Here is a 20,573-nt window from a genome sequence, read left to right as displayed (position 1 = left end):
CGGGGAATGTTGGAGTCTGCAGCAAGCAAGCCTCGTGCTCGCTTCAGTGCCTGGCAATTAGCTGCCATCTTGGTTGTCAGTTAATTTGCATATACTCACTGATTAGCCAATGAAAAGGGTAGCGGTTGTACGCCAATTACCATGTTTCTCTTTTATTAGTGTAGATATATATATATATATATATAAAATATGACATGTCTTTGCCCTCAAGGAATTTTATTCTAATGTCATACATGAACAGCAAATAAAGGAACATAGATTTTCTGTTCCTCTTTTCTTCCTTGCTTTAGTTTTTCTATGGCATGATTAATAAACTAATATCTTATGTAATTTTTGCTTACTTATTTTGTGTATAGTGAAGCCTTTACCCCTACATGTATGGAACCTCAGCAGGGCAGGATCTCTTTTTCTTCAGCATTTTCCCCCCATATGAATTAAAGACTAAAATAATTAAACCCATAACATAATTTCAGGGAATAAGTGCTATAAAGAAAATCGGAGTCCAAACTTGATCAAGTCCTTACCAAATGGAGTTAGAGGAATTGGAAAGAGTCCTCCAAGGAGATGATATTTGAGTAATGGATGGATGAACTGAGGGGTAGAGATTTATTTTTGTCATGGCCAAGTGCCACTTTTCTTTCTGCTAAGACTTTGGAAAGAAAATGAAATGAGAGAAAAATGAATCAGCTCTGGGAAATTATCCCAAGCTCCAGAGTTCCCATTTGGAGATCTTGCTGCTCTGTAAAATGGAGGTTATAAGAACTATGGAAAAGCAGAGATGTTTTTCTGCTGGTCCCAAAGTGGGTCTGTGTAGTCCCAGTGTGAATGAGGGCTGAGTTCAATGTTCCCTGACTTGCACATCATCTGGAATGCCCTTATATCATACTGGAGGCCCGGTTCATGGCATTCATGCACTGGGGGGGAGGGTGTGTCCCTCAGCCTTGCCTGCACCCTCTTGTAGTCCGGAACCCCGAGGGGTCCTTAGCGCTCCTGTGGAGGCTGGAGAGGCTCCCTCCACTGCTGCTGCGCTTGCCAACCCTGAGCCCGGCTTCTGGCTGAGCAGTGCTCCTACTGTGGGAGCGCACTCACCACTAGGGAGCAGCTCCTGCATTGAGCAACTGCCCGTTGGGGGTCAGTGCTTGACATAGTGATTGGTTTTCTGCTGTTCAGTCGATTTGCATATTAGGGTTTTATTATATAGGATGATACAGTTAACCTAAGAAGAAATAGAACAATCCCAGAATCTTTAGGGGCTGATTGATTCAGTTTTCAAATGTTGTATCCTCTGTCCCCTAAAGAAGGCACTTTCAGTGGGGGAAAAGACAAGGAAGGTTTTCTTCACTCCAATACAGAAGAATCTGCCATCACCCATTCCTGACAGCGAGCTTTGAGCTAGATTTGAAGAGGCAATATTTTGGTCTGTCTTTGTGCAGAGCATAATAGTAGGGGCAATTCATCGGATCATCAGGAGGAAATAGTTTCTCATCCTAATCTGTCTTCCTTCTCTTTTAAGAGCAGGAGAGCAGGACCATGTGGAGCAGTGCCACCTATCTTTTGGTATCAGAGTTTCACAAGGAGCAGAAACAAGGACTAAATGATGAGCAATCACTCAAGTGCCACTGAATTTTGTCTCCTTGGCTTCCCTGGCTCTGTGGAACTACACCATATCCTCTTTGCTACCTTCTTCCTCTTCTACTCAGTGACATTAATGGGAAACACGGTCATCATTGTGATTGTCTGTGTTGATAAACGTCTACATTCCCCCATGTATTTCTTCCTTGGCCACCTCTCTGCCTTGGAGATCCTGATCACATCCATTATCATCCCTGTCATGCTTCAGGGGTTTCTGCTCCCCGGGATGCAGACAATATCTCTGGCTGGATGTGTCATCCAGCTTTTCCTGTACCTTGCTGTGGGGACCACAGAATTCACATTACTGGGAGCAATGGCTGTGGACCGTTATGTGGCTGTGTGTAAACCTTTGAGATACAACATCATTATGAACAGCCACACCTGCATCTGGGTGGTAATTGTGTCATGGGTGTTTGGGTTTCTTTCTGAAATCTGGCCAGTCTATGCCACATTTCAGCTGAACTTCTGCAAATCGAATGTCTTAGACCATTTTTACTGTGACCGAGGGCAACTTCTCAAACTATCCTGTGATGACAGCCTTTTCACAGAGTTTATTCTTTTTTTAATGGCCATTTTCATTATCATTGGTTCTCTGGTACCAACAATTGTCTCCTACACTTACATCATCTCCACCATCCTCAAGATCCCCACTGCCTCTGGCAGGAGGAAAGCCTTCTCCACATGTGCCTCACACTTCACCTTTGTCGTGATTGGTTATGGAAGTTGCCTGTTCCTCTATGTGAAACCCAATCAAACACAGGCAGCCCAGTACAATAAGATAGTTTCCCTGCTGATTTCTGTGGTAACTCCTTTCCTGAACCCTTTCATCTTCACTCTCCGGAATGACAAAGTCAAAGAGGCCCTTAGAGATAGTGTGAAACGCTCCTGTCAACTTTTCAAGTATTAATTCTTCTCTTAGTTTTAAGTGGGGGTATGATCCTTACTTGAGATTTTTTAGTAACTTAGGAAACCCTATCTACTATATCACAATTACCATCATTATAGAAATCAAACAGTGTGTACCATTCCTAATCATGCCATGGAAGCAGATAAGGCAGGTAACAATAAAACCCACGCTCTGCCCACTAGAATCTCATAGCTTCAGATACTCTTTATTTCTACTGATGAACTCCTTGTGGTGTGGGAGAAACTAAAGAAAGCAAATGAGTACTTTTGTAGAGTTCTATTAGGCCAATTCATTTGCTTATAATTCATTTCTGAAAATAAATTACTGGGGGGGGGGAGGTAGGAAATGAAGAGGGAGATGAGGTGAGAGATGGCGTATCAGAGTACAAAGGAAGAGATGCTCACTTTGTTTCTTCATCAAATGTTCCTAGTTGCTTGTCCTATAATTTTATGCAATTTGTTGAGAAGATGAACATATACATGTTGAATATTCCATGGTTCTCTCTTTTTCTGGTTGAGTGTTTTATTATCCTGGCCCCACTGCTACTGCGAAGTAAATATAGTGTACATACATTTTTCTACAGAAGCAGTGGAGAGTAGTGACATGGAGATTCCAATTTTTCTCATTCTCAAAATCTTTGTGCTACACAGAAGATGGAAATATTTGGGTATGAGAATGAGGTAAAGTTTGTTTGCTAAACTTCAGGGTATTGCTCAAATCTCCTCTTTGTGGCATGTATGGGGATAGACACAAAAGGAGAGAGGCTCACTGCCCTCATATATAGTTTCTTTGGTTCCTCAACATGTTGTCGCCCAGGCTTCTTCTCCCTGCCTTTCTTGCCCTTTGTTTGTCCACTAACTTTTCTGTTTTTTCTTCCTCTCTCCCTTAGTTCGCCAGTCTTTATGTTTCTTTTTTTGCTTCCCCCCATTTCACCATGAGCCAAGGCTCTGACCTCCTTCTGATAAGGTGTTCCTATTCCTCCTCTCCTCCTTCATCAACATTTCCATTCCTCTTCTTAACTCCAGTGATGCAATGTTCCAAAATGCCTCTCCGAATGCCCTGGTCATATTTTCTCAGATGAACCTAAGGAGAGTAGGAAATTCCTGTAGCTGAGTGTAGAATATGAGAGGAGAAGAGGATTTGGGCCAGGGGCTACTAATGGGATATCAGACATCTCTTGTGTCAAAGCCCAGGTTTTTCTATTTGGTCTTTGATTCTGAATGAAGGAAGATCACTATCTGTATTTGTCTGTCATAACAAAACCCCATAGACTGGATGCATTAAACAATAAAAATGTATTTATCCTAGTTTGGAAATCTGGGAAGTTCAAGATCAAGGCCAATTCAGTTTCTCATGCAGGTTCTCTTTGTTTGCTTGTAGGTGACCACCTTCTCTCTGTGTTCTTACATGGCCTTACCTTGGTGTGTGGATATTAGGACAGAGCCATCTCTGTATCTCTTCTTATAGGGACACTAATCCAATCAGGGCCCCACTTTAATGACCTGATTTAACTTTAATTACTTTCTTAGAGGCTCAAATACAGCTGCACTGGAACTCACAGCTTCAATATATGGATTTTGACGGGGACACAGACGTTTAGTTAATAACACTGTCATTCTGCCCCTGCCCTGCAATCCAAGCTTATACTCAACCAGAATGTCCACTTCATCTTCACACTGGGTGCTGGGAGACAGATAGGTCTGTCCTCTGGGGGCTCTCATTTCCCCAGCTGCAGGTGTCTCCGATACAAAAATGAAAAAAAATTCTCACTCAGACCCCCTCTACTGTATACACACCTTGAAGCCCCATAGCTTCTTGTTCTATTTATTTATTTTTCTCTCTGTTCCTCACAACTGAACACAGACATAATCAGATATTAAAAAGCAAATACTAATTGTAGGCTTTTATTTGAACTCCTTATTCACATATAATTAGTATACTACAAAATAAGTCTTATTTATAATTTGAGGTTTGTCAGATTGAATGTGTTGCAATTTTCACTTAATTTAAACATTGGCCTCTGTTAACATTCACTTTGTTATATGGTCATAATAATGAGAACAAAACTGGAGACAATACTGCTTCTAACCAGGAAAGTTTTAATAGTTTCTCTGTGTAAAAATTACTTGGTGAAAGTAAAATGCTTACCCAGATAGTATCTGATACATATCTCTAAAAAGACATTTACTTTTTCTGTTTTATTTCCACATGTATTTCTCTATATTCATACTTAATGAGGCATAAATATGGGTGTATATTATAACAATAAAATGTTAAATTTTCTGATTTATATTAATGTTTGTTATTAGAAGATAAGGAATAAGAATGGAATAATATGTAATTAAAACTCCTATGCTTTCTGTAAGCCACCATATATATTTACTAGAGGCCCAATTCATGAAATTCGTGCAAGAGTAGGCCTTCCTTCCCTCGGCTGCCGGCACTGGCTTTCCTCTGGCACCCAGGACCTGGGCTTTGCTCCAGCCACCATCAGGCACCCGGGACCTGAGCTTCCCTCTGGCCCCGGCTTTGTCCGGAAGGACGTCTGGAATGACAACTGGTCTAATTATCATATTACCCTTTTATTATTATAGATTGTTTGTGCCTAATTAAAATATCCCAATGTCTTATTAATATTGAAATTAATTTTCAAAATTTCACAGAAATACAATTTGACTCAGGATCCTTTGACTCCAAAGTTTGATCTTAACCTCTCTGTTATTTTGTTCCATGAACATCAGCATTTCTTTGAGGAGACACTGACTGTAACTTTTATATTATTTGATTGAGTTTTATTTATTCAATAGCTATCTAATGCATGTAAGAAAATTTGCAAAGTACATTGGGAGCATATAGATAGAAGGGGCAATTATTGTGTGTATACTAAGTTTCTTAAAATTTCTCTATATTTTTATTCAATCCTGGCAATAACCTGTGAGCTAAGTAGTATTATGTTCATTTAGCAGATAAGAAAATAAAGGTTCAAAGAAGTTAAGTAATTTGCCAAAGTTTACTCAACCATCAAACATATAGGATTCATCAGATTGGCAAAAGGTACAACTCTGGGAATACTAAATGTTGACATGAATGCAGGAGAACAGGAGTTTTTATTCATTTCTGAAGGGAATATAAAATATTATGGCCCAAATGACTAGATTGTAGCAAAATTAGTAAATATGAACTTGCATTTGCTATGGCCAATATTCAAGTTTGTTGATTCTTTCTTCAGTTGTGTTGGGTTTACTGATGAGCCCATGAAAGGAATTCTTCATCTCTCATACAATATTTTTCTATTTATAATACTTTTATTTGATTCTTTCTTATTGTTTTTATCTTTCAGCTAAAATTCCTCTCTTGCTTATGTATGTTGTCTACCTTTTCTACTATATCATTTAATATGTTAATTATAGTTATATTTCTTTTGCATTAAGTGAATATTTTCTAGTATAAAATTTTAAATTCTTAATTGATTTTTTTTCACTCTTTTATGTTATTTTTTTTAGTGGATACTCGAGGGCTTACCATATACATCTTCATTTAGAATTGACTTCAGATATATACTAATGATGCCAGTTAGATGTGGAACATTGCTCCTATATAGCTCTGAGTCCACTTCACTTTTTTGGTATTATTATACATACTAGAGGCCCGTTGCACGAAGAGATTCGTGCAATAGGCCTTCCCTTCCCCTGGCTGCTGGCACTGGTTTTCCTCTAGCACCCAGGACCCAGGCCTTCCCTGCTCTGGTCAGAGCCTTCAGTCTTCACTGCTCCGGCCAGAACCTTCAGTCTTCACACCTATGTATGCAAATTAACCACCATCTTTGTTGGGTTAATTTGCATACTCTCCTGATTGGCTGGTGAGTGTAGCGGAGGGATGGTCAATTTACATGTTTGTCTATTCTTAGGTAAGATTACATTTATATAGCTACAAACCCAATAATACATTGTTACAATTAGTACATTATATGAAGGTGAAGAAATATACATATGGCACTTGTTATATTAAACTTATTTACCCTTTCTGTTTCTCTTCATTTATTTCTCAGATTCAAGTTGCTGTTTGGTGTGATTTTTTTACTCCAAAACAGCTTTGTTTCTACCTACCCTTTTTTCACTGTTATTGACAAATACGTTTCAGCTGTATGTGTTACCCACTTAACAATGCAATTATATATTTACTAGAGGCCCAATACGTGAAATTTGTGCAAGGGGCTCAGCCCTTGCAGCCCCAGCTGCCTCGGCAGGCCCTCTCAGCCCCAGCCGGCTCTTGCAGCCCCTCAAAGCCCCGGCTTCGTCCAGAAGGTCGTCTAGATGGTCGTTCTGCTGTTCCATCTAATTAGCATATTAGCTCTTTATTATATAGGATCATATAGGATTGTTTTATACAGATGCTTTTTAAGTAAGTTAAGAGGAGGCAGGAGAAGAAATATGCATTTTTACCATCTTTTATAATTACAGAATTACCTTTGCTAGTGCTTCATTTTTATGTGTGTGGATTCTAATTACTATTTGGGGTCACTTGCGTTTAGTTGGAAGAACTTCCTTCATGTAAATTGTGTCTGCTAGCAGCAAGTTCTGTGTTCTATTTATCTGCGGAGTCTTTTTCTCATTTTGTTTGAAAGATAGTTTTGCTAGAGATAGGATTGTTGATTGAGCATGTTTTTTTCTTTTAACACTTTAGCTATATCATTTCATTGCCTTCTGGTTTTAATTGTATTTGATGAGAAGCCAGCTATTATTGAAGTTACTCATACATGAGAAGTTGTTTTTCTCTTGCTGCTTTGAAGATTTTTTCTTTTAAAAAATGTGTTTTTATTGATTTAAGAGAGAGGAAGGGAGAGGAAGAGAGAAATAGAAACATCAATGGTGAGGAAGAATATTTGATTGGCTGCCTCCTGCATGCCCCCTACTATGGATTGAGCCCTCAACCCAGGGCCTGTGCCCTGACTGGGAATCAAACCGTGACCTCCTGTTTCATAGGTTGATGCTCAACCACTGATCAACACTAGCCAGGATGAAGATTTTTTCTTTGGCTTTCAGCAATTTTACTTTTTATTATGTCTGTGTGTAGTTGTTTACATTTTTCCTACTTGAAATTTATTGACCTTTTTGGTTGTGTAAATTCATTTTTTAAATTAAATGTGTAAAGTTTTTAACCATTATTTCTTTGAACATTTTTTACACTACTTTGTATCTCTCCTTCTGGTTTCCCCATTACATGTGCACTGGTACCCTTAATGGAGTCCCATATTTCTCTGGGATTCTGTTCATTTTCTTTATTTTTTTTCTTTCTCTTCTTTGCATTGTAAATTCCTATCATTCTATCTTTAACTTTACTAATTAATTCTTCTGTCAGTTAAATATCTACTGTTGATCTCTTCTACTGAAATTTTCATTTAACTTATTTTACTTTTTGACTCTAGAATTTCCATTTGGTCCTTTTTATAATTTTGAACTCTTGATATTCTCTATGTGGAGAAACATTGTCATCATACCTCTATTTCTTTTAACATGTTCCCTTAATTCTTTAGACATATTTATAATGACTACTTTAAAGTCTATGGCTCTTTTTCATTTTGACTTTTGACTTTTTTTTCTTTTTATTGAATGCATTGGCGTGACACTGGTTAACAAAATTATACAGATTTCAGGTGCACAATTTATGATGCTTAAATGTGGCAATTGGTCCTTCTTAAAGCAGCTTCCGTTGTTGTTTTTTCCTCTTATGTAGGGGTCACACTTTCTTGTTTCTTTGCAGGTCTTGTAATTTTTCATTGCAAACTGGACATTTTAGATATTATAAGGCAAGGTTCTGGATACTCGTCTCCCACTCCAGGGGCTTGTTACTGTGTTTTGCTTGTTGACTTGTTTAGGGTCCTGACTGGACTATTTGAGTGAAGTACATTTTCTAGGCAGTGTACACCCTCTGGTGTCACTCCTCAAAGGCCACAGTCCCGGGCAGGCACACAGTCACCCAGAAGTGACAGTGGTTTGTAACAAGGCTCTCTCTCACTGTCTCTTTCCCTGATCACACCAGTCTGATCCAATTAAGTTCAGACTTTGTTACAGAGGTATTTTTTTGTGGTCAGAGTTTGAGGTTTATTCTGATTCTATGCTTCATTTCTTAGCACTCTCTCTAGTTTTTTCTTTGAAACTAGCTGATCTGTAGTTTGCCTTGTATCTCCAGTGAAGTTACCAGCCTCCTCCTTTGCTTACCACCAAAAGCTGTCTTGTTTTTGAGAAGGCCCTTGGGCTGTAACTTCCCCTCACTGTTTCAAGTAAAGTCAGTTTCTTCAGAGCTGATTCTCCCTCTGGGCAAAATATCTGAGCCATGACTCTGGAGCAAGGGGTGGGGATGTGGTGCCCTCCCTCTAAGTCAGCGGTTCTCAACCTGTGGGTCGCGACCCCTTGGGGGTCGAATGACCCTTTCACAGGGGTCGCCTAAGACCATCGGAAAACACATATATAATTACATATTGTTTTTGTGATTAATCACTATGCTTTAATTATGTTTAATTTGTAACAATGGAATTGGGGGTCACCACAACATGAGGAACTGTATTAAAGGGTCGAGGCATTAGGAAGGTTGAGAACCACTGCTCTAAGTGATACCCCTGCTTTAGTTGCAGGATGTTGGGCAGTAGCAGTAGCCTTTGACCTTCTTAGCTTGCCTCTCCTGTTGTGGAATCTCCACCCTGAGTGAGCAGGAGGGAAGGTGATTAGGGCCCTGGTATTCTCAGTGTGCTGCTCTAGGTACAGCCTCTGCTCTAGGAATGGAAACTGAATAGAAGGAGGAGTTTAACTCCCTATTCTGCACTCTCCTGGAAATTAGCCTCTGCAACATGTAGTAGTGGAGGAGGAGGGATGAGAAGTGCTTACCACATGCCTCTTCAGGGAAGATACTGTAGCCCTTAACTTGGAGCTGAGGGGAAAGGGAGCCCATTGTTCTTGGCTGCACTTGCCTGGAGTGGTGTGTCCATCACACTGAGCTGGGAGCAGGGGGGAAGGTAGTGAATCATGGCTTAAGTGCCAAAGCCTCTTGCTGTTCTTACTGTGTTTTAGATTTTATAAAGAAATGTTTCTTCATTTGCTATATGCCTTTAATACAACTTCCAGAGACTTTAAGTATCTTTTTAAATCATAATTTCTACGAATTATACTTGTTTAACTAGCCAGCCAGTCTGCCAAGTTCCCCTGTCAATCATAGTTATTTTGAAGATCCTCACTTGATAGTTCTGATATCTGGATCTGCCCTGAGTTTAGTCCCATTGCTTTTTCTCTTGAAAAATTGGTTGTATTTTCTGCTGTGGGTGTATTATATAAGTCTTTAAATTAAATGCTGCACATTGTATGTAGAACTGTTGAGTCTGATGTAAATAGTATTTATGCCTGGAAATGGACAATCCTTTTCTTTGATCCAGTTATAAGTTTGAGGGGTTCCATTCACCTGATGAGTAAATTGAGCTGGATTGTGGATATTTTGTTGCTTTCAGTGAACCACATGCTTCAAATCCCATTAGTGGTGGGCTGCTGTTGTCTTGGTTGTAGTGTCTATACTGGGTATACCCACTGCTGAATTAACACAAAACAATATCACCTTAATACTTTATATCTGTAAAATGTTTTATAATCATCACAGTGCTATTGTCAATCTTTCCTTGCCCTGGCCAGATAGATATATTTGTGTGAGGGATAACCCCTGCCCTGGTTTTTGTGCTTAGATAGCCAGGTGTTGGTGAAACAATTTTTTCACTATTCTTTCTCCCCAAATTATTCTCTATTGTTCTCAAAGCAATGAATGTGTATGGTTTAAAACGGAGTTTTCCACAAAATCACTCATTGATACAAATGTGCTCTTCATTTCCCTCGACTTCCATATGGCTCCCCCCCACCCCAACCCCAACATGGTTAGGGCTAGATACCATTCTTTGAGAGGTGGTCAGGTTTTAAATCAGATTTATCTTCTTCATCGCTACACAAGACTTATTTTTTTTTCTAGAATTAAGAAAGAGGAAATTAAGTTTTTTTTTTTAAAAAAAAAACCTTCTGCTTTTACTGCTTATTTATTTTTTGCTGAAGATAACAAGAACTGTTCTGATTTTTGTGAAGATTAATCAGGGCTGTAACCCTACACACACAAGTTCTGAGTGTTACAAACAATCTCGTCCTGTGCCCCTGCAATTATGTTCCCATGTAAACTACTTCTGGGGAAGATTGTTGCCTTTTGTCCAATCACCTAATATCAAATCACCTTATGTAAACTAACAATAAGATCAATTGTTCCTATCTCTTGGTAAAAATTGTACTATAGTAAAGAAAGTGTGAATCTAAAAATGTAATTAACATTGTTTATAGACCAAATAAAAGCATTTCTCTCATGTGTATGTGTTATTTTCCAACCTTCATATATTTGTGGATACTATTGTGATAAAATGCAAATCTTTAAAAGTGACACTGAATCTATAGCTGCTTTTAGAAATAGTATGTGTTTCTTTCAAGTGAGGATATGAAAAATACAATCACTGTTATGGGATTACTTGAACTATTGCCATTATGAGTCTAAAAACTGAATGGGAACTTGATGGAAACACACCGATTAAGGGAGTAGAGGAGTCTAGTGGCATCAGATCCTGGCGATTCCAATGTTTACTGAAAAGAATGTTGGTGCAGGGGAAGAAGAATGTCCAAGCATGGAAAGGTGATCAGACTGAAGAACCAGAATCTACTGTTAGTTTGGCCATTGCTTTGACCAACTCTTTTTTCATCTCTATTTCCTCTTAAAGTTATCTATTCATGATTCATAAACACTACTGGGCTGCAGCCCAAGAATTAGCATTTCTCTTCTGGGCTCTCACGGCACTTATAAGTAGGAAACCCCTTATCACAGTGTGTTACAAGTAACTGTACTATTTCCACTCTTCACTCTCACATGGATGGAGAAACCTCAGGTAAAATCCACGTCTTTTATATATATTTTTTCTTTTTTATACATTTAATTAATTTCAGAGAGGAAGAGAGAGGGAGAGAGAGATAAAACATCAATGATGCGAGAGAATCATTGACCAGCTGCCTCCTGAATGTCCCCTACTGGGGATTGAGCCAGCAACCTGGGCATACCCCGACTGGAATTCAAGCTGTGACCTCCTGGTTCATATGTCCATGCTCAATGACTGAACCACACTGACTGGGAAATATGTTTTTTTTAAATCTTTAATGGCCAGTGCTGAGGAGGAGTGCATTCATTGTTCATGGTGGGTGATCAGTGAGTATTTATTTAATTGAATTACTGTTAGGATAAAAACAAATGGAAAATAAATGTCAAAGTGGTTTGTAAAGTGTGAAAAAATACACACACTGTATATTTATATACATGCACACACACAAAGGTAAGGTATGTATTATCAGAAGAATTATTTTTAATTTCTTCATCACTTTCATTTATTCTACAAATATTTACTCTTTGAGATGGTGAAAAGAGAATAATTAGAAAAAATAAATCAGTTGGTGCAACAGCAAACATGAGTCATTGTTCTGATGTGTAATTGGAGGGGACAAGGTTTTCAGTCTAAGGTGAACCTCTATTTTAGGTGAGGAGCACTTCAGCAAGAAAGAAATGAACTTTTCAGAAAGTCAGAGAAAGGGGCACCTCAATTAGGAAGGGGTTAGCCTTGGGTGACACCAGAGCACATAATGAGAGCCAGGGGACCACTAAGGGAGCCAAGTTTCCGAAGCTAGTCATTCGTATCTACCAAATGAGCCTAAATTCCCTACCTTGTCTATATCCACATAGTAGACTTTATAAAGCTTGACATTTGCAGTTAATTAGTAGATTTGTCTTAATGTAAGTCGTGCTAGTAGTACTTTCTTGGTAAGTGAAGTCATTATAGGTTTTTTTGTGAAATGTAGACTGGTAAATTAAAGTGTGTTTACAGAAAGAATTTGGTAGAATATATTAAATCAGAGCTATTTTAGAAAAATCCAGGAATGTAGACTGGTAAATTAAAGTGTGTTTACAGAAAGATTTTGGTAGAATATGTTAAATCAGAGCTACTTTAGAAAATAGGTGAAAGCAAAGAGAATACAGTAACATTTGAGAAAAAGATCTGAATGAAGAAAGGGATAGAGAACTAGATACACCTAAGCAGCTGATGGCTTAGGATTTGTTCTATGGCAGTGCCTACTCCCTGGTCCTTTCCTTCCTTTGAGAAATGCCTAAGTAAAATGAGATGAGAAAGGCTCAAAGGAATTTCCCAGCTGGACTGAGATTATAGCAGCTGGAGTACATGGTCAGGGTTAGATACAGAGTTTCCACTCAGAGGTTTTTGTCTCCCTTCCAGATCCAGGGTTTTAAGATCTGGAAAGCAGGGAATGTAGACCATGGACCACAGCAGCTCTTGTCTGAATTCTCCAGTGTCATCTCTAGAAGTTGGGAATTGAAACAGTTAACTTAGGAGGAGTCATTGTCCTTTCAGAGGTAGGGCCCCTTGATAGACATATTTTGGGAACTGTCCAGACAGAAGGGTTTGTCCCTGACTCCTTTGAGAAGATGCACCTTGGGGATGAAGGTGAAGGCAAGATGGTAGAGGACTGAGCTCCCCAGTAGACTTTGAGCCACAGTTCATTCTCTTAGAGCTCAGTCCTTATGGATGCCACCCCCACATAGCCCCAACCACACCCCAGACTGAAATAATGACAAAGTGATATCAAGAAAAATGTTTCCAGTGAAGACAGTGCAAATGGGTTCTGAGTTTAAGACCCAGAAGTGCTTGACAGGGTTGGTCAGGCAATCTTTCTATAGGACCTGAAACTGAAGCTGGGTTTTTGGGACAAAGCCATTAATAACAAAGCAGATTTTAGGTCTTTCAGGGCAGAAATGGAGGCTAACGGTAGAAAGCAGCATATTACTACTAGGGAGCTCAGGCAGGCAGACAGGAGGGCTGTTCAAAGCAGAGTTGGAGGCAGGACATCTTGAGAATTGAGACAAATGTGTGGCTGGGTGTGGGCTTTCATGACTGCATTAGTGTTCTATTGCTTCTGTAGCAAAGTAAATGCTACAAAATGCTATTGCTTCTGTGGATCTCAATGCTACCACAAGTTTGGTGGCTTAAACACTACCCATTTATTATCTTACAAACCCTACAGGCCAGAGTTTGACACAGGCCTGAGTGGGCTAAAATCATGGTGTCACTAGGGCTGTGCTCCATTCTGGGGGCTCCTTGCTTTGTCCAGGGCTTAGAGGTTGCCCACATTCTTTGGCTCATGGTTCCCTTCTACCATCTCCAAAGCCAGCAACACTGCATGTCTCTGACTCTTCTCTGATCATGGAATCTCCCACTGACACTCACCTTAGCTGGGAAAGGTTTTCCACTTTAGGGATCTCCATGCAGCCACCTGGGGCATTCAGGATAATCTCCTCATCTCAGGGTCCTTAATCAGATCTGCAAAGTCTTTATTGCCAAGTAATATTACAAATTCTCAGGGACCAGGCATGGAGAGCTTTGGGGCACCATTATTCTGCCTGCCCGCTGGCCTCTTGGATCACCTATTCATGAGCCACTCACTTAAGCTCATGGAGTAATCAAAGAGGAGCACTTAGTTACTGTTATTGATAAGAACCATCCACATTCATTGATATGGTAGTTATTGAGAACCTACTTTGTGCCAGAGTGCACTTTATTCAGCTCCAAACTTTTGTCTTTGATTATGAGAACTTCATGGACAGAGTGATCTTTCAAAGTATATTTTTGAGTCTTAGAATCTCAGAGTTGGTAGGATCTTCACAGGTTCCTCTGGCCAACCCTCTATCCTGTGCATGGTTCCCTGTTGAAAGCAGCCCTTTCTGCTTTTCTGACCAGAATGCTGAGCTAGGAGTCAGGAGCCCCAGTAAATTACTGTGTGACCTTTGGCAGCCACTCTCTCTGGGTTGTCAGGCTCATCGTATGTAAATAAGCTGTGGAGGACATTTTCTTTCCATCTCTGACATTCTCTGGCCCTTGTTAATATCATTAGTCTTTCTAATCTCTTGTTCTCCCACCCCCAGATATGGCTCTCTCCCTGCTCCAGCCAAGGGAGAAAAGGCATTTTTTACCCTGACATTTCTCTAAGCTGGTTCTTCTTTCTCTTTCTTCCTCTTCCTCCTCTTTCTCTCAATCTCTGTCTCATTCTCCTTTCCTTCATCTCTCCTTTGTCTTTAATCCAGAGATATTTTTTGCATTCACAAAATATTTGAAAACAGCATAACCCTAGATTTATAACATTTGCTTTAAAAAATTTTTCATATGGTTCAAATGTACTTAAATGTAAACAGTAACAAGTAGAATATTTTTTCTTTTGTAATGACCTGGGAATATGAACACAGGCTTTTCTCAGGTAAATGCAGGTTCCAGGATACTAAGACTGTTAAATTTATGTAAGAAAGAAATATTTATGTATAGAAAGATATAAAAATAAAAACATGAAGTAGAGGCTTGCTTGATTTATATATAGGATGATCCCCAAAATGTATAAGACAATTTGAATAATTATAAAGGGATTGTTTTTAATAAAATAAATTTCATTTTCAAAATTGAGCTATCAGCTGTTAAAGTATATATACAATTTTCAGGAGACAACTGTATAAAATTCTCTTGCAAACCAATAAGTTCACTAAAGAGAAATATAAATTTTTTTAAAATATGAAGAATTCAAATTAAAAATTAAAGAATCCTGAGGCTGGTATGCGAGAACAGAGTAGAGAGAGATAGGTAAGGGTGGACCTGGAGGCTTGTGGCATGCAAGGAAGGATCCTTTCCGCTCATTCCCTCTTTGGGGCATAGGGACTCAAAATTTGGGGTAATAACCCTACTACCTACTATAGTCAAAATGACTTTTTCTTTCTCTGGGCTAGGATGACTTCCCTTCTTGCCTGTGTTCCCAGAGTGATTATGTGGGAAAGCCAGATATAGACATAGCATGAAAATTTAACAAAAATATATTTTTTAAAAACAGTGTTTTTTTCAGAAATTATGCTGAAAATATAGCAGTGGACATGGTCTCTTCCCAGAGGGAGCATATTTGGTGAAGACTGATGTCACCACATGAAATGAAAACGTGTATACAATGCACATATATGCACAGACATGCACAAATACACACACACATAATTACAAGTAGTGAATCATCTCGAGAAAGGAACGATGAGGTTATCTTGGGTCTGAGAGTGATCCTTGGGATAATTCCTGCGAGGAGTGAGGAGATTCTGGGTGGAGGTGAAGGCTGAGCTGTGATGGGTTGTGACAGAGGCTTCTATGCCCCAGAAGCTCTGGAGCTATGATGACCCTGACAGGTTTTCCTGACTCATGTCCCAATGAAAACGGGGGATGGACATTTGCATCTACAGGCCACGGGGTATGGGCTTCCTTAGGGGAAGGGCTACAGCCTCTGGGTGGAGAGGGGAATTTCTTTTTGTCTGAGTGCCATTTCTGGGGATAACTTCAGCAGTGAGCTGAGGGATGACAACCTGGGTCCTGAAGGGGGTTTTGGCAATGCACACAGCATCTACTGCAGGGTGTTTGGAGAGCAGCTGGCAGGGAACCTGAGCTTGTCTGTGAAGGTTAGGAAAAGCCTCTACAAGAGAGTGATCATAAGTGACAGTGGGTGGAAATAGAATGAGCACTCTGTGAAATGGAGCCGAGTGAGCGATGCCTGCCAATGAAGTCTGCAAGAATGTCAGTATTTCTGGGCAGCGGGCAGAGGAGGATGAGTAACTCACAGCAACATTAGGGAAACACATTTCTAGAAGCCATGCAGGCCTTGCAGGATTTTGGGCTTTATCCAAAGGGCAGTGAGAAGGCGTCAATTAGAGGGGAGACCTGATGTCATCTGTGTTTTAAAAGCTCACTGAGGCTGGTATGCGAGAACAGAGAGAGAGAGATAGGTAAGGGTGGACCTGGAGGCTTGTGGCATGCAAGGAAGGATCCTTTCCGCTCATTCCCTCTTTGGGGCATAGGGACTCAAAATTTGGGGTAATAACCCTACTACCTACTATAGTCAAAATGACTTTTTCTTTCTCTGGGCTAGGATGACTTCCCTTCTTGCCTGTGTTCCCAGAGTGATTATGTGGGAAAGCCAGATATAGACATAGCATGGCCTTGAGGTTGGGCCAAGTTGGAGTTTGGACATTCACCAGCTTTACTCGCCTATAAAATCCAGTAAGGGAGCTACATTTAGGTACTGAGGCTGGGGGAGCCTATAACTACTCATGATGTTATCTGTAAAGAGTTGATTCTGACAAAAAGTTTAACTTGGAAGAGGGCTCCATGACAAGGGGTAAGGAGTAGAGAGCCTCTGCAGGGACTCAAAGAGTAGCTGCATTTCTGCTCCTTGCTTCTTAACTTTGGGCAAGATGGAGAAGAAAGGAAAATGACAGCATGTCCACCAATGCCCTGGTATTTCAGATGAGAAAACCAAAGCTAAGGGCTGAAAGCTTACACTGAATATGACACAGCTAAGAAGTAAGAAAAGGAATGAGCATGCCTGGTTCCAATTTCAATGGCTCCTCTATGATTTTGCATTGTCTTGGGATCCTTTCACTTTCACCAAAGATGTTACACTTTATAGCTGAGCTCACAATCTAATAAGCTCTACTGGTGGGAGATTTCTATCTTCCTTTTTTTTTTTAGTGGATTAAAAAACTGTGGTACATCTACACAATGGAATACTATGCTTCTATAAAAAAGGAGTAACTTTTACCGTTTGCAACAGCATGAATGGAACTGGAGAGCATTATGCTAAGTGAAATAAGCCTTTCGGAGAAAGATAAATATCACTCATATGTGGGATATAATGAGCAACATAAACTGATGGACAAAAATAGATCCAGAGACAAATGGCAGGGGAGGTGGGGAAGTTAGAGATCAACCAAAGCATGCATATTAGCATAACCAATGGACACAGACACTGGGACACTGGGGGCTTGTCCTCAGGGGTGGGAATGGCTCTGGGGGGCATCAATTGGGGAAAAAGGAGACATATGTAAAACTTTAGACAATAAAAAAATAAAAAATGAATTTATTGAGGTGACATTAGTTTAAAAAAATTATACAGGTTTCAGGTATATAATTCTATACTGTCTTCCTTTTTACAAAAAAAAAATTTCTATTCGCATAAGAAGTATTTGCAGAAAGTTACTAAAAAAGTTGATAGAGTTTGGGGAAAGGTCTGGAAATTACTTGTCACACTCTGACATCTTTTAGAGTTACTTAAATCCTCTCCTATTCCTTAGTTTTTTTAGTTTCTCCATCTCCACACCCACCCCACAAACAGATTCTACTTATCTCACTTTGTCTACTTATTCTAATACCTTTTGATTCACTCCAGTGTTATCTTTATCCTTCACCAGACTTTATCTCATTTCCCTCTTCAGCAAGCCCCCAATGAGGAACTATTTCCTGTGTTATATACTTAGAATTTATTTTTTAAAAAATATTTTCACCCTAGTTGGTGTGGTTCAGTATTGAGTGTCGACCGATAAACCAAGAGGTCACCAGTTCCATTCCTGGTCAGGGCACATGCCTGGGTTTTGGGCTCGATCCCCAGTAGGGGTTGTACAAGAGGCAGCTGATCAATGGTGTATCTCTTGCTTGGATGTTTCTATCTCTCTATCTCTCTCCCTACCTCTCATTCAAAGGAAATCAATATTTTCATCTCCATTAAGATTAATTTTTATACTATAAATGCAGCTCTTTCAAGTATAAGTTTCAATGAGTTTTTACAAATTTCTACACACATCAAATCACGACTAAAACCAAATTATGAAACATGTTCTTCACCCAAAAGGTTTTTTTATGCCTCTTTCAAGTAAGTCTTCATCCCCAACTCCAGCTTCAGGCTACTTTCTGTTATTATAGATTTTTCATTTCTTGAGTTTACTATGGAATTACAAAGGATTGACTTTATGTTTGATTCTTTTGCTCAATAAAGTGCTGTAGAGACTTAGTCATGGTGATGCATCTATCAATAGTTCCTTTCTTTTATTGGCTGGTAAGTGTTAGTGTTTAACTGTATGGAGTTTCCACCATTTATTAATGCATTCACTGATTGTCATTTGGGTTGTTTGAAGTTCATTATGAACAAAATTGCACTGACATTCATAAACATGTCTTTGTGTGCATATACATTTTCATTTCTTGGGAAAATATCTAAGAGTGAAATGGAATTACAGGCTTGTAAGGTAAGTGTGTGATTACCAGTTGTTGTTTATACCATTGTCTATTCCCACCAGCAATGTATGAAAGTTCCAATTGTTTCACATCTTTATCAAGAGTTAGTTTGGCTAAAAACAATTGAAGATATGTTTTTGGGTCTCTGTGTAAGTTTTCTATTGTATTGGTCCAAAGGTCCATACAGCTACATGATATTATGTCAAAAACACAGTCTTTATTACTGTATCTTTATAGTAAATTTATTTTTTCCTGATTTATTTCATTAGTTTTTTTATTTTTAAATTACAGTTGATATAGAATATTATATTACAGTTTCAGGTGTACAATATAGTGATTAGACATTTACAAAACTTACTATAGTAAGTTTCTAAGTAAGGTATTATGAGTTCCCCAGCTTTGTTCTTCCTTTTGAAAATTATTTGGGCTATTCTATGTTTTCACATTTGCATAGAAATCTTAGAGTTAGCTTTTTAATGTTAACAAATAGCGTCCTGGGATTTTTACTGAATCTATAATTGGGAGAGAACGGAGATTCTAACAAAATTGTGTCTTCTGATTCACAAAAATAGAATGTGCTTCATCTATAGATCTTTAGATTCTCTGAGCAATGTTTTATAGCATTAATTGTATAGGTCTTGCACATAATTTGCAAAATAGATCTCTTAATTTTTTCATGTTTGTGAGTTCTATAGTAAATTAAATATTTTATTTCTATTTCCAATGTTCTTTGCTGGTGTATAGCAATACAATAGATTTTTGTATATGGAACCTTTATCCAGTGACCTTGATAATCACGTATTAGTTCTAGTAGCTTTTTTGAGGGGACTTCTTAGGATTTTCTATATATAGCACTATGTATCTCTAAATATATAATTTATTTCTTTATTTCCTGACTGTATGCTTTTAATTTAATTTTCTTTCCTTTTTTGCATTAGCTAGGATTTCCACTATAGTCCTGGATAGAAGTGGTGAGAACAGATATCCTTGCCTTGTTCTCTATCTTAAAGGGAAAGATTGGGTCTTTCATCATTAGGTTTATGCTAGCACGAGGATGTTTGGTCAATGTTATTCATCAGTTTGAGAAAGGTCACTTTAATTACTGGTTTGATCAGGGTTTTTAAACCATGTGTGTTGATTTTTTGTCAAGTGCTTTTTCTTATTGGAATGATCATGTGGTTTTTCTCTTTAATTCTGTTAACATGGTGAACTACTGATTAATCTGCTGGTGGTGAACTGACTTTTCATTTCTGGAATAAAATTATCATTTGTTATGGCATATTATTCTTAAAATCCAGGTACATGTTTTGTGACTCTCTTTATGTATTGGTGGATTTTATTTTCTAACTAGAGGCCCAATGCATGGATTCATGCACCAGTGGGGTCCCTCAGCCTGGCCTGAGGGGTTTGGCTGAAATCCATTCTCCAACATCTCCTGAGGAGTCCCTGAGTACGAGAGGGCACTCTGTAAAGTTGCTGTCACTCGGCAGCTCCTACGTTGATCGTCTGCCCCCTGGTGGTCAGTGCGCATCATAGCTACCAGACAGTCAGCTGGTTGGCCAGTCACTTAGGCTTTTATATTTATACTAGAGGCCTGGTGCACAAAAATTTGTGCACTCGGGGGGAAGGGGGGGTCCCTCTGCCCGGCCTGTGCCCTCTCGCAGTCTGGGACCCCTCAGGAGATAACGACCTGCTGGCTTAGGCCTGCTCCTGGGTGGCAGAGGGCAGGCCCAATCCCTAGGTGCAGCCCCTGGTCGGGCTCAGAGCAGGGCCGATTGGGGAGTTGGGGCGCCGCCCCCTGTCATGCACAGAGCAAGGCGGATCGGGAGGTTG

General features: G+C 39.3%; 1 protein-coding gene across 1 annotated transcript; it reads left to right on the top strand.

Moving 5' to 3' along the window:
• Positions 1–1,594: 1,594 nt before the first annotated feature.
• Positions 1,595–2,539, top strand: LOC102250193 (olfactory receptor 9A4). Its single transcript, XM_005862830.1, has one exon. It carries the CDS (start codon positions 1,595–1,597, stop codon positions 2,537–2,539), a length of 945 nt encoding a protein of 314 aa, XP_005862892.1.
• Positions 2,540–20,573: the final 18,034 nt, after the last annotated feature.

Source organism: Myotis brandtii, unplaced genomic scaffold, assembly GCF_000412655.1.
Source record: "Myotis brandtii unplaced genomic scaffold, ASM41265v1 scaffold168, whole genome shotgun sequence".
Taxonomy (NCBI): domain Eukaryota; kingdom Metazoa; phylum Chordata; class Mammalia; order Chiroptera; family Vespertilionidae; genus Myotis; species Myotis brandtii.
This window is presented reverse-complemented; position numbering and strand designations above follow the sequence as displayed.

Coding starts and splice junctions, on each gene's coding strand:
- LOC102250193 (XM_005862830.1), top strand. CDS start 1,595: ATGATGAGCAATCACTCAAGTGCCACTGAATTTTGTCTCCTTGGCTTC.